Consider the following 12,949-nt stretch of genomic DNA (forward strand, 5'->3'; position numbering starts at 1 on the left):
ACTAACCAGTACCGAATGAGAACGAATGTCGAGGTCAAACAGATGTATAAGGCTAGCGACGAAGTCCAAGTTAAACTGGGAGGAAGCTCCGACAGGAAGAAGGCCCTTAGGACGTCCACCAATGCGATGGAGAGTTAACATATGGTCAGATTTAAGAAAAATGGGGCTACTTACTGACAGTAACTATCATGGATGACCGTTCGAAATGGAAGCAAGTTGTGCAGTCAGCCAATGAATAGAGCTATGCGCAAACAGTGCATCTTCAAAAAATGCAAAAAATAACAGTAATACAAAGAAGTGTACAAGTTCTAAACTAAACTGTCTATGCAAGCACATTTTGAAATAAATATCTTGTGGCAGTGTCACAACGTTTTCAACAAACGTGCATGTATTTGTCAATCAAAACCTTTTGCAAACAACACAGAAAAAAAACTGTCGAATGATTAAACCATGTTAGGAATTATTTTGCAAATAGTAAATAGTTAACTTATAAATTGTTTAAAGTTATCGACCTAAAGTAATTATATAATGCTTATGCAAGAAAGTATGTCAGTGCATTAAAGAATTTAAAATTGTTATTAATTTTAGATCTGACCTGCATTTCTTTGCCAATCGTATTTTCATTTACCGTTCGATGAGTTTATAGACACAAATTTCTTTTGTCGGCATATTTAATTGCTAGAAGATGAGTATCTGTATTATTACATTATCGATGATATGTAATAAATAAATTAAAGTTGATGTAATACATTAGTTTTAATTTAATTACGAACTGTTAATAGAGTTTTTTTAGAAATCTTTTTGGTCGTTCTCTTTACTCGTATTGTATCCACTCTTAAGTTAATTTTTTGCAAATTGAAGAGTCTCAGATGCAGAATTCACCATTATAATAAAATTAAAATAGTAAATAGTTATTTAAATGTAAAACTTTTCGTGTTGAAAGTTCTTTCTGGTACATCCTTAATCTGCGACTTTTACAATTTATAAGACCGCAGACGACGAATATAGAAAACAAAAAGGACCATAGGCGTAACCAGGGAGGCGGTTGGGGGTTATAACCCCCCCCCATTGGGATGTACTTTGAGCTCTATACGCTTAACACCATATCCCTCGGAGACCTTCCAGTACTTGTAACCCCCCCATTAGGATTATCCTGGTTACGCCTATGAAAAGGACTCCTTGCAATCACATTCCGTTTTCATTCGTCTAGCAAAAGGACAGAAAAAAACTTCCTAGTACTCAAATCTGAGTAAAAATAGAAAAGTAAAAGATGGTTTTGCTTGTTTTTTTATTCAGAGGGATGCACAATCGTTGGGCAGCTGTTTCCACCATTTCAGGCTTTATCAAAAGCGCTAGCGTGCACTCCTCTGAATCGAAAAACAGCTCACCCATCAATTTTAGGGGAATTTGAAAGATCATTCAAATTCCCTCAAATTCAATTCCTCTTCTGTCCTTTTCCTAGACGAATGAAAACGAAATGTGATTGCAAGGAGTCCTTTTTGTTTTCTATATTCGTCGTCTGCGGTCTTATAAATTGTAAAAGTCGCAGATTAAGGATCTACCAGAAAGAACTTTCAACACGAAAAGTCTCAGATTTAAATAACTATTTACCATTTTAATTTTATTATAATGGTGAATTCTTCATCTGAGACTCTTCAGTTTGTTAAGAGATGTCGCTGGATCGCGTCCCAATGGGAATTTGAATAATCTTTCAAATTCCCCTTAAATTGATGATTGAGCTGTTTTTCGATTCAGAGGAGTGCACGCTAGCGCTTTTGATAAAGCCTGAAATGGTGGAAACAGCTGTCCAGCGATTGTGCATCCCTCTGAATCAAAAACAAACAAAACCATCTTTTACTTTTCTATCTTTACTCAGATTTGAGTACTAGGAAGTTCCTCTTCTGTCCTTTTCCTAGACGAATGAAAACGGAATGTGATTGCAAGGAGTCCTTTTTGTTATCTATATTCGTCGTCTGCGCTCTTATAAATTGTAAAAGTAGCAGATTAAGGATGTACCAGAAAGAACTTTCAACACGAAAAGTATCAGATTTAAATAACTATTTACCATTTTAATTAATACCAGCAAAACCATCTTTTACTTTTAATTTTTTGCATTTGTTTTAGATGACCCAACTTCTTACTATACAGGGTAGCCGAACTAAAACGAAACAGAAGACGAAACGAATCAGGCACTATGACAACATTTTTGAAAAATAGCGCCAGGTCAATTTTTGATTAAAGGGGGTCACATTTTTCTGGTATTTTCGATTATTTTACTTTTACCCCTAAGCCAAAGTACGAGTGACCCCAATATGTTTTAGTGACAATGGGGGTTAAACAAGATCTCGTTTGAAGGACCTTACAATTCTCTATATATTAGTTTTAAAATTTTTAAATACGGGTTAGTACTTTATTTGATTTATTAAAAAAAATAAATTAATATTTTTAGTTGGTTGCTTATTTATTAGTTGACCAAATAGTGAAACTGATGACCTCATGTGTCCATGCAATGATAACGGTTAACAATTCGTTGACAGTTGACGTAAATCTTCTAAAGACGGGGGTGGTATTTTCTTGATTTCACTTTTTAGGTGTCCTCACAAAAAAATGCAGGAGAGACAAATCTGGTGATCAAGGAAACCATTCGATGCTGCCTCTTCTCCCAATCTCATACCGTGGAAAACTCTGGTCTAAATATTGACGAAGAGGACGCATAATGCGGAGTAGGGCGATCCTGATGAAAAAAATCTACTGTTCTTCATCATATTGTTTATCATTTTCAATAATATAAGCCAAAGCAAAATTAATCACGTCTTTCAGTAATTGTAAATATAGACCTGAAACCCGCGTACCAAAAAAAGTTGACTAATAGCAAGCTGAAAATTTGTTAATAGCTTAACGGTGTCTAGTCGGACAAATATTTGATGTATGGGAACACTGGAACAGGGGAAGTTTTAATTGTGGAACTGGTTAAAAATTTGGAACGTCAGACTACGAAAACGTTCCATGTAGTTTGTCGGACAGAACTTCCAATTGATTTGTTACCATTTCATTAAAAAAAAAAAACGACGAAAATCCTTTATAAAAGGTATATTTGTAAAAATCCGTAAAAAGGCTAGACCACAGAACTAGTTTTCGATCGGACGACCGATCATCATCAGTGCTTACCTATAATTCGTATAACCTGATATGATAATGCAAAGTTTTTAAATTTTGACTACGGTTTTGAGAAAAGTTATAGGTTATACTCACGTGATTCAACATGCTAACCACCAAAATACAAAAATATATGGGTAAAAAACCCTTTAAAATTGATCCGTCATGGAAACATAGATAAAATATATGAACTTAAACATGGATGCACAAAATATCCCATGTATTATGCTCCAGGTACCATTTGAGCCTTTAGGCTCCAGGTTATTTGAGGTACCATTTGAGCCTTTGAGCTCCATGCTCCAGGTACCATTGGGCTCAAATGGTACCTGGGGCATAATACATGGGATATTTTGTACATCCATGTTTAAGTTCACATATTTTATCTGTTTCCATGGCGGATCAATTTTAGAGGGTTTTTGCCCATATATTTTTATATTTTGGTGGTTAGCATGTTAGAATCACGTGAGTATAACCTATAACTGTTTTTAAAACCGTAGTCAAAATTTAAAAACTTTACATTATCTTATCAGGTTATACGCATTTTAGGTAAGCACTGATGATGATCGGTCACCCGATCGAAAACTAGTTCTGTGATGTAGCCCTTTTTAGGGATTTTAACAAATATACCTTTTATAAAGGATTTTAGTCGTTTTATGTGGTATACAGCCAACTACAGGAAAACCTTTTCCTGACAAGGAAAACAAAAATCAGACAGGTGTTTATCACCAACTGGGTATTTTAATCAGTAGAATACCAAGAACATGCCAAATGACAAGAATCATATTGGTTAGTAATAGCAATCTGATTTTTGCATGAGAGTTTAATGAAAGCGTAACAAATCAATTGCATATTCTGTCCGACAAAATACATGGAACGTTTTCGTAATATGACGTTCCAAATGACGGGAACACTGGATTTTTATGAAGATGGAATTTATTCTTCTTCAAAATGGCTTGAACGCTAGTTCATTCGATTCCAGATACTGCTGCTAGTTGCCTCGTACTTAACATGGTTCGGCTCGAAACATAGTTCCTACTTGCCGTACCTATTTATCTTGATGTCGTTCATTAAAATGCTAAACTGTCATTATTAGCACATTTTTATTGTTCATAAAATACAACGAAACGTTATCTACCATTTCCGGAATAAAACAAACTATGGTAATATATTTTCAAAGACTACAAATGAATGCATCTGCTATTCACAAAAAAAAAATTTTCAAGTTCATCTCTTTTAAGTATTCATATCATTTACTTAGTATCAGAAATGTGACAAAAAAAACAAAAGTTAGGCGAAGAAAGAAATTAAAATTTAAACCAATGGCATACTTATTAAATCAACTAGTTAGGCAGATAATAAATACAATTTAAAGTTTAATAGTTATTTATGATATAAGTGTTAAAAGTACACGTTTAAGGCACGCATGTGAAAGTTTGCAGAATGAGCGAAGCGAGTTCTGCAATTCACATGAGTGCCTTAAAAATGTAGCTACTTTTTAACACGCATATCATACAATATTTTTTCTACAAACGTAATTACAGGATAATATCTACAAGAACTTTTACTTGAACTTGACTGACATTCCATTTTTATATTTTTTTGACATTACGAGTGCTAAAAATTGCATTTTTAACACGGTTGTAGAAAAAAGTCTTTTTAAATAATTAAAATAAAGTATTAGATCGAATGTAAAAATTTAAGGACCAAGGTACAGGGAATTGTAAGGGCTTTAAAACGATATCTTATTTGACTCTCATTGCCATTAAAAAATGTTGGGGTGATTCTGACTCTGACTAAGAGGTGAAAGTAGAATAATCGAAAATACCGGAAAATGTGTTCCCTTTTCTTGCCTGTTTCTCTATCATTTTAGTTTTAAATACCAATATTGTAAAATGTGATCATAGCTATAAATAACAAAGTGTTCATGGATAATGCCTATTTGCCGAAACGTTTGAACAACAATATTCTATCTATCTATATAAGGATTTCTACAGCTGTCGCCACCTACGTTCTTCCAGTCAACGTCTCCAGTCCTGTCTATTCTACCATTCTACATTTCTAAGGTCTCGTCTTTCCATGGCCTCGTAAATAACATCCCTCCGTGATTTTCAAGGCTACCTCTTCTTCTCTTTCCTATTGGGCTCCAATCCGAAATCTTTGATATCCACCTTGTACGATCTGCTCTTCTCACATGTCCATACCAAATTAAACGTTTTTCTTCGATGTAGCTGAGTATGTATTATTCTGTTGCCATTCTTCGTTTTACCTCCTTATTTCTAATGCGATTTATTCTTGTCACTCTGTAGCTACTTCTCATGAACTCCATTTTAGTTACTGTAATTTTGGACCTGTTTCGTTTGTTTATTACCCAATTCTCTGCTCCATAGGTCATTACACTACGTACCAAGGTGTTATATATTCTCTTATTTGTATTTCTGGTAATCTCTCTATCCCACAGTACCCCGTTCATTTGTTTAATACATGTTCTTGTTTGTGCTAATCTGCTGGTTATCTCTTGCTTGGCGCAACCGATCGAGCAACTGAACAACAATAATGCGTTCTATTAATCCCTTCTTCGTCTTCTTCTTCTTTTTATATTAGGCCTCTTGGCCTGTTCTTTACCGATTTTGAGCTTGTATTCGTAGCTGTGATGTTGACTGCCAGCTATCTCGCCACCTTTTAAAGGGCCTTCCTATTGGTCTCTTGCTTATTGGCTTCGAATCTCTGGCTATACGGGCTATCCTCTCGTTGTTCATTCTCGTCATATGCTGATTCCACTCTCGTCTTCTCTGTCTTCCCCACAGTACTATGTCTTGTATGTTACAGAGATATCTTATTCTGTCGTTCGGTATTCTGTCTGTCAGTGCTTTCCCAGTTATTGACCTCAACGTTCTCATTTCTGATGTTCTCAGTATGCTCTTGGTTTCCGCTATGTCACACCTTATTTCTATCGCGTACGTCATGATTGGTCTTGCACATGATTTGCATAAGCGTACTTTCCCTTCCAGCCTCATATCTTTATTTCTCCAGATCAGATATCCCTCAGACATCCTGACACGTAATTGGCTTTATTTGCTTGCTTTCGGACTCGGACGCTCCCTTTAACATCTCCATAACTACATATTTCGACTCCCAGATATTCGAATCTCGAGACTTGTTCAGTTAGTTCGTTGTTAATTACTAATTTGCATCTTATGCGTTCCCTTGACACTACCAGGGATTTTGTCTTAGCTGTTGATATTTTCATGTTGTAGTTCTTCGCCACTGTATTGAAAGTTTGTGCCATTCGCTGTAGGTTATCCTCGTTATCGGAGATTAAGATTGCGTCGTTAGTATAACAGAGGATTTTTATTTGTTTTTATTTTCCAGTCCTTTTAATGTTTTCTATGATTTTGTCCATTACTAATTTAAACAGAAATGGGCTCAAGCTATCCCCTTGTCTGATTTTCGAGTTGATTTCTACTTCCGATGTTAATTCATTCTCGACTTTTATTCTAGTTTTGTTCTTCGTATTAATGTCTTTAATTATCCTTATATGCGTTCTATTAATTCCAGTCAAGAAAATTCGCAGAAAAATATTACATACATATGTATAAATAAATTATCCATATGAAATTTTAGTTGTCGATATTGTTGATTATAGATTGGTATCGGAAAGTTTATAGCAAATTTTTTACATAGCTGTGTATGTTATTTAATATCTCCTTTTTTACTTACCACTACGTAATTAATTAAATAGGCAATTTCCATCCCTACAAGTCTTGTATTTGCTGTTGCTTGAGTATACAAAGGTAAACTTCCACCAGCCCAATCTACGACTATCACGTTAACATCTAGGGCTTTAAGTAATTCATCTCTCATATCTTTTACCTAAAAAAAAACAAAGAAAATATGATTAACATAAATGAGAAAATTTACTTTGGACAATAGTTTCCTTGAATCAATCGAGTTGTAATAAGCAACTTCCGGTTTGGCAAAAGCATCAAAGAACCTTGCTCACTTCGGACAAGAATTGCAACCATTAGATAACTTCAGAGCAGTGTTTAATGCTGTTTGACTCACGGAACGAACATGCCGAAGATACATGGATATGCGAGGTGGGGATGGCGATCGCGGTCGCTAAAAATCGATGTCAAAACACACCTTCATTTGCTTATGAGATCGCACATACCAAGATTGTTTCACCAGTTCACCCTTGCGACCTCTTATCACGGTTTACAGCGATGTCAATGCCAGAGCACAATAGTTCATTTACATCGCGATTGAGCTGTTGATCGCGTGATAAATTACTGAATAAATTTTATTATTGATTTAAGCTTCTTCTTTAAGTACCGTGCCCAAATTTTTAGGCGTAGGTAGCTTCCATAACAATTTGCCGATATCGTTCTCGATCTTGTGCGGCATGTAACAATTGATCTGCTGATAAGCCAGTCCATTGACGAAGGTTTCGGAGCCATGAATATTTCTTTCGACCAATTCCTGTTTTTCCGTCGATCTTTCCATTGTGTATTAACTGCAGCATCCTGTATCTGCTACCTCTCATTATATGCCCCAGATATTCAAGTTTTCTCTTTTTTATCATCTTCATTAAGTCACCTTCGCCTTGACCTACTCTGTTTAAGACTTCTCTGTTTGAAATGCGTTGAACCCAAGATATTCTGAGCATTCTACGATACGACCACATCTCAAAGGCTTCTAATTTGTTCATCATGTTAACCTTCATGATCCAGGTTTCACATCCATATAGTAATACAGGATACACATAACATTTTAGGAACTTGATTCTTAGTTGTAAGTTCAGCTGAGAGTTGCTCAGAATAGATCTAAGTTTCATAAATGCTCCTCTTGCAATTTCTATACGAGTTTTAATTTCTTCATCCGGATTTAGTGTCTCGTTTATCCAACATCCTAGGTATTTAAAATGGTTAACTTTTGTTATTGATTCATCATTGACAATTAGTTGCATAGGGCCGACGTGTTGTTTACTAACCACAAGTAACTTTGTCTTTGTTGCATTTATGTTAAGTCCGTTATTGGAGCATTCTCTAGTGACTCGATCTATAAGGAATTGAAGATCTTCGATATTTTCAGCCATGATCGCGGTGTCGTCTGCATATCTGATGTTGTTAATAGTTTCTCCCCCGATTCGAACTCCACATTGTCCTTCCAAGGCTTCATTAAAAATTATTTCTGAGTATACGTTAAACAAAGTTGGGGATAACACACAACCCTGTCTGACACCTCTTTGAATGCAAATTTTGTCTGTTTCTTTGCCGTCTACCAGAATAGAAGCTTCTTGATTCCAATATAGATGTTGTAAAAGTCTCAGATCTTTATCGTCTATTCCAATCATTTCTAGATATTCAAACAACCTATCATGTTGAACTCTATCAGACGCCTTCTCAAAATCTATAAAGCAGACGTAAATTGGTTTCTGTACTTCCCATGATCTTTGAAGTAATGTTAACATTGAGAACAAAGCTTCCCTTGTTCCCAATCCTTCTCTGAAACCGAATTGTTTGTTTCCCATTGTCTCTTCACATTTCTGCTTGATTCTATTAAGAATTATCTTAAGAAGTAGCTTGAGAGAGTGGCTCATGAGACTAATTAGTCTAAAGTCTTTACATGATGATGTATTAGGCTTTTTTGGGAGTGGAATAAATGTAGACTCTAACCATATCTGTGGCATCATGCCAGTCTCGTATATATAGTTATAAATGTTTGTTAGTTGTGAGAAATTGTCGTCATCCAGAAGTTTGAGCCAGTCTGATGGTATTTGGTCAGGGCCTGGAGATTTCCCATTTTTGCTCTGTTTGATGGCTTTCTCTGTTTGATTGATTTTTGCTCTGTTTGATGGCTTTCTCTGTTTGATTGATTTAATATTTATTATTTATTGTAGAAAAATGTGTAAATTAATGTTAAAAAGTTAACTTTCCCAGAAAACGTGTCAGTCACTTCAGCAACCACAAAGAACACTGAAAGGAGGGTATCTTTGGTATGTTCTGCCCGTCATCTATGTAAACCTTGACCGCGATCGCAACCTACACCGCGCTCATCCATGTATCTTCGGCATGTTCGTACCCTAAGGAGTTTCTGCATTGTTTCGTGACCGTCGACGAAACATAGATTTATTGAATGAGCTGAGTTCGCTGGTATCTGTCTCAGGATACTCACGTTGTCCTTGTTTGGAGTAGGGATCAATATGGTCCTTGTTATCAATTTTAATACGGATATAATCAGTGATGAGCGCTCTAGTAACCGGCAAAATAGCACAAAAGATGGAAAATGTATTAAGTTTTGAGATAAAATGAAATGAAATTAGTCGAGCTGGGAAATTTAGCGATATTATAGTAACCTTTTTATTAATCTTATATTGATTGTTTCCCAGCTTCACACGTATCAGAGGAGTATGTAAACTAAAACTGTCACTGTGACAGTGGTATTTGCCAAACTCGTCCGATACGTCTAAAGGTGGGAAACAATCAATATGATGTAAATTAATTGGTTAATATCGCTAAATTTACCAGCTCGACTAGTTTTATTTCTTTTTATCTCAAAACTTAATACGTTTTCCATCTTTTATGCTATTTTGCCGGTTATTAGCGCGCTCATCACTGTATATTAGACAAAACTTTAGAAGAAGCCAAAAAAGAAGAAATTATTATTATTTTAGATGACTTTATTATGATGGTAGGGACAAAGAGGCGGAGAAGTAGTAGGCGAATATGAACCGGAAACACGAAATCAGAAAGGAGGGGGGCTAGTAGTCTGGGCTGATTATCGGAGAATAGGCCATTTTTGGGAAAAGCTATTTACCAGCAATTTAATTATTATTACTATCCAGATTTAGCCATACGGCTCACACTCCCTCTAAGGGGAAAATTGACTCATCCCAGATACCTACGGTATCAAAAGGATTGAGCTCTGATGGGACTCTTTCCGTGTTATCGAGCCCTAGGTGACTTGGAATGCAGGTGTATCTCCCAAAAATTTTCGTACACTTCTGGCCGTCGCAAGTAGTACAGCTTTCTGCATGGTCTTATAAAGATGTTCATTGAGACCCAGCTTTTTTATGCTTTCGGGGAGGGTCTTCGGAATGACTCCAGTAGTAGATATAACAATAGGTATCGTCTGGGTACTTTGCATTCTCCATTGTCTCCGTATTTGAATTTCCAGATCTCTATACTTGGCGATCTTTTCAGTAAATTTACTACGTAGATTATTGTTGTTAGGTATCGCCACATCAATTAGTGTTGTTTGTCTCGTTAATTTATTAACTAGTACGAGATCTGGTCTATTATGTGCCACTGTTTGGTCTGTGAGCACACTGCGGTCCCAGTATAGCTTGTAGTTGCCATCCTCAAGCATACTCTCAGGAACGTATTGATAATATGGGAGATGGTCCGTTTGGAGAAGTCCCAACTTGTTAGCTATCTCTTGATGAAGGATTTTTCCCACTGCGTCATGCCGTTCCTTATATTCAGTTGCAGCAAATGCTTGGCAGCCCCCTGTAATATGTTGGATGGTTTCTTGGGCTTGACATCCATATCGGCATCTGTCGTTTTGAACCTGAGGGTCTTTGACGATATATTTCAGGTAATTTCTGGTTGGTATAACCTGATCCTGAATGGCCAGTAATGAACCCTCCGTTTCAGGGAACATCTTTCCTGATGTCAACCAATAGTTCGACGCTGTATTGTCGACATAGTCTTGGCTGACCTCATTGGGATGTCGCCCGTGCAGAGGCTTACCCATCCAGGCGCGCAGTTTTTCGTCCTTAGTAAGGTGGTTTAAGCGCATTTCTGGTTCCCTCAGTTTGATCGGTGTTGTGTCATCTACTGCGCAAATGGCGCGGTGTAGAGTAGATGTCTCAGCCTGCATCTGAAAATAAGTTCTTAAATTAGCAATTTGTTTATCTAATTGCTCACCTATATCCATAAGCCCTCTTCCTCCTAAATACCGGGGTAATGTCGTTCGTTCTACTGCACTTTTAGGGTGGTGCTTTTGTGCCTTTGTGAGGTGTGTTCGTACTTTTCGCTGAAGATTTTCTATATCCGTTTTTGTCCACTTAACAATACCAAATGAATAGCTAAGCGCGGAACAAGCGTAGGTGTTTAGTGCTTTAAACAAATTTTTACTGTTAAGCTGTGAACGAAGCAGCTGTTTTACCCTTCTTATAAACTCAGTAGTTATCTCAGTTTTCATTTGCTTATGGTCAATTTTCCGCGCCTGCTTTACTCCAAGATATTTGTACATATCGTTGTCGCCCATGGCCTCGATGTTCTGGCCATTTTGCATATCGAATCCACCGGGCTGTACCTTTCCTCTGACTATATTCAAAACACGGCACTTGTCTAGACCGAACTGCATACTAATATCATTAGAGAATGTTTCTACAGTTTTTAGCATCTCTTCTAGGTGTTCTCGAGTGGAAGCCATTAATTTCAAATCATCCATATACAACAGATGATTGAGCTTCGCTACCACAGTATTATTGCTTTTAATGCTAAAACCTGAGTCAGTGGAGTTTAATAGCTGGGAAAGGGGGTTCAAAGCTAAACAGAACCACAATGGACTCAACGAGTCTCCTTGAAATAGGCCCCGGTTGATTGCGATATTTTCGGTTTCGATATTGTTTTCACCAGGTATTTGGAGGTGAATTTTAGTCTTCCAATCTCTCATTATATGCCTTAAAAAGGTCACTATGTTATCATCGACTTTGTATATTTTCAATATATCTATTAGCCATTCATGCGGTACTGAATCAAAGGCCTTTTTATAGTCAATAAAAGCAGTGAAAAGGTTCCTTTTTTTAGTGAATGCCTGGTTAGAAATGACTGAGTCGATGATAAGCTGTTCTTTGCAACCCATGGAACCCTTAGCGCATCCTTTCTGTTGAGGCTCTATGATATTGTTTAGAGCACAATGTTGGTAGATACGCCGGGTTACACAGGATGTGACCAATTTATACAAAGTTGGAAGACAAGTAATTGGGCGGTACTTGGATGGATCTTGGGTGTTATTTTGATCCTTGGGTATTAAATAAGTAGTTCCCTGAGTTAGAAATGATGGTAATTCCTGCGGATTAGAAATAACATGATTAATTAATGTTGATAAGCACTCATGAATACTCCAAAACTTTTTAAGCCAGAAGTTCTGGACTCCGTCTGGTCCAGGAAATTTCCAGTTATGAAGCTCTTTGATGACATTTGAGACTTCTTCAGTCGTGAATGGTTCGTAGTTAGCAGTGACGTAGTGGTGACAGTTGTGCGTCGTATCTTCTATCCAGCCAGCATTGTTGTTAAAAACAGCTGGTGTGGAAAGTTGATTTCCCCAAAACTCATGAATTTCTTCTTGGCTTGGGTAAGACTTGTCGACACTTTCTACGGTGGAATTGAGTTTTCGGTAGAACGCCTTCTCAGAGTTCTCAAAAAGTGCATTGTCACATTTTCGGTTGTTACTAACTTTATACCTTCTTAATCGTCCTGAATAGACGGAGAGTTTTTGTTTTAATGTATCCAGACACTGTTGGGCTGTGTTATTTTCTGGATCGTATCTCGAGTGTCTTGCAGTGCTCCGCATTATTTCTTCAGCTCTCTTAATGACCTTTCTACTTGTTACACCTCTTACATATTCTGTAACTTGACCAATATCCCTACGCAGTAATTCAATTTTTCCGAGAAGTCTTTTTTACCAGGGTGCAGTTCTGTTACCAGTCCTTCCATTATTAGTACCCCGTCGTGTTCTGATCTTAACGCCCATTACATTAGCAATTGCTGTTGCTTATTGTTGT

At 36.8% G+C, this 12,949-nt stretch overlaps 1 protein-coding gene across 4 annotated transcripts in view; it reads right to left on the reverse strand.

Moving 5' to 3' along the window:
* LOC114334888 (pancreatic triacylglycerol lipase-like) overlaps window positions 1-12,949 on the reverse strand; it is a 221,183-nt gene that overhangs the window by 54,353 nt on the left and 153,881 nt on the right. For all 4 annotated transcript variants that reach the window (XM_050642969.1, XM_050642966.1, XM_050642968.1 and 1 more), the window contains one exon: window positions 6,874-7,026. In XM_050642969.1, coding sequence (XP_050498926.1) covers window positions 6,874-7,026 — 153 coding nt within the window. The remainder of the gene's footprint in view (window positions 1-6,873; window positions 7,027-12,949) is intronic.

The sequence above is a fragment of the Diabrotica virgifera genome, chromosome 2 (genome assembly GCF_917563875.1).
Source record: "Diabrotica virgifera virgifera chromosome 2, PGI_DIABVI_V3a".
Lineage (NCBI taxonomy): Eukaryota > Metazoa > Arthropoda > Insecta > Coleoptera > Chrysomelidae > Diabrotica > Diabrotica virgifera.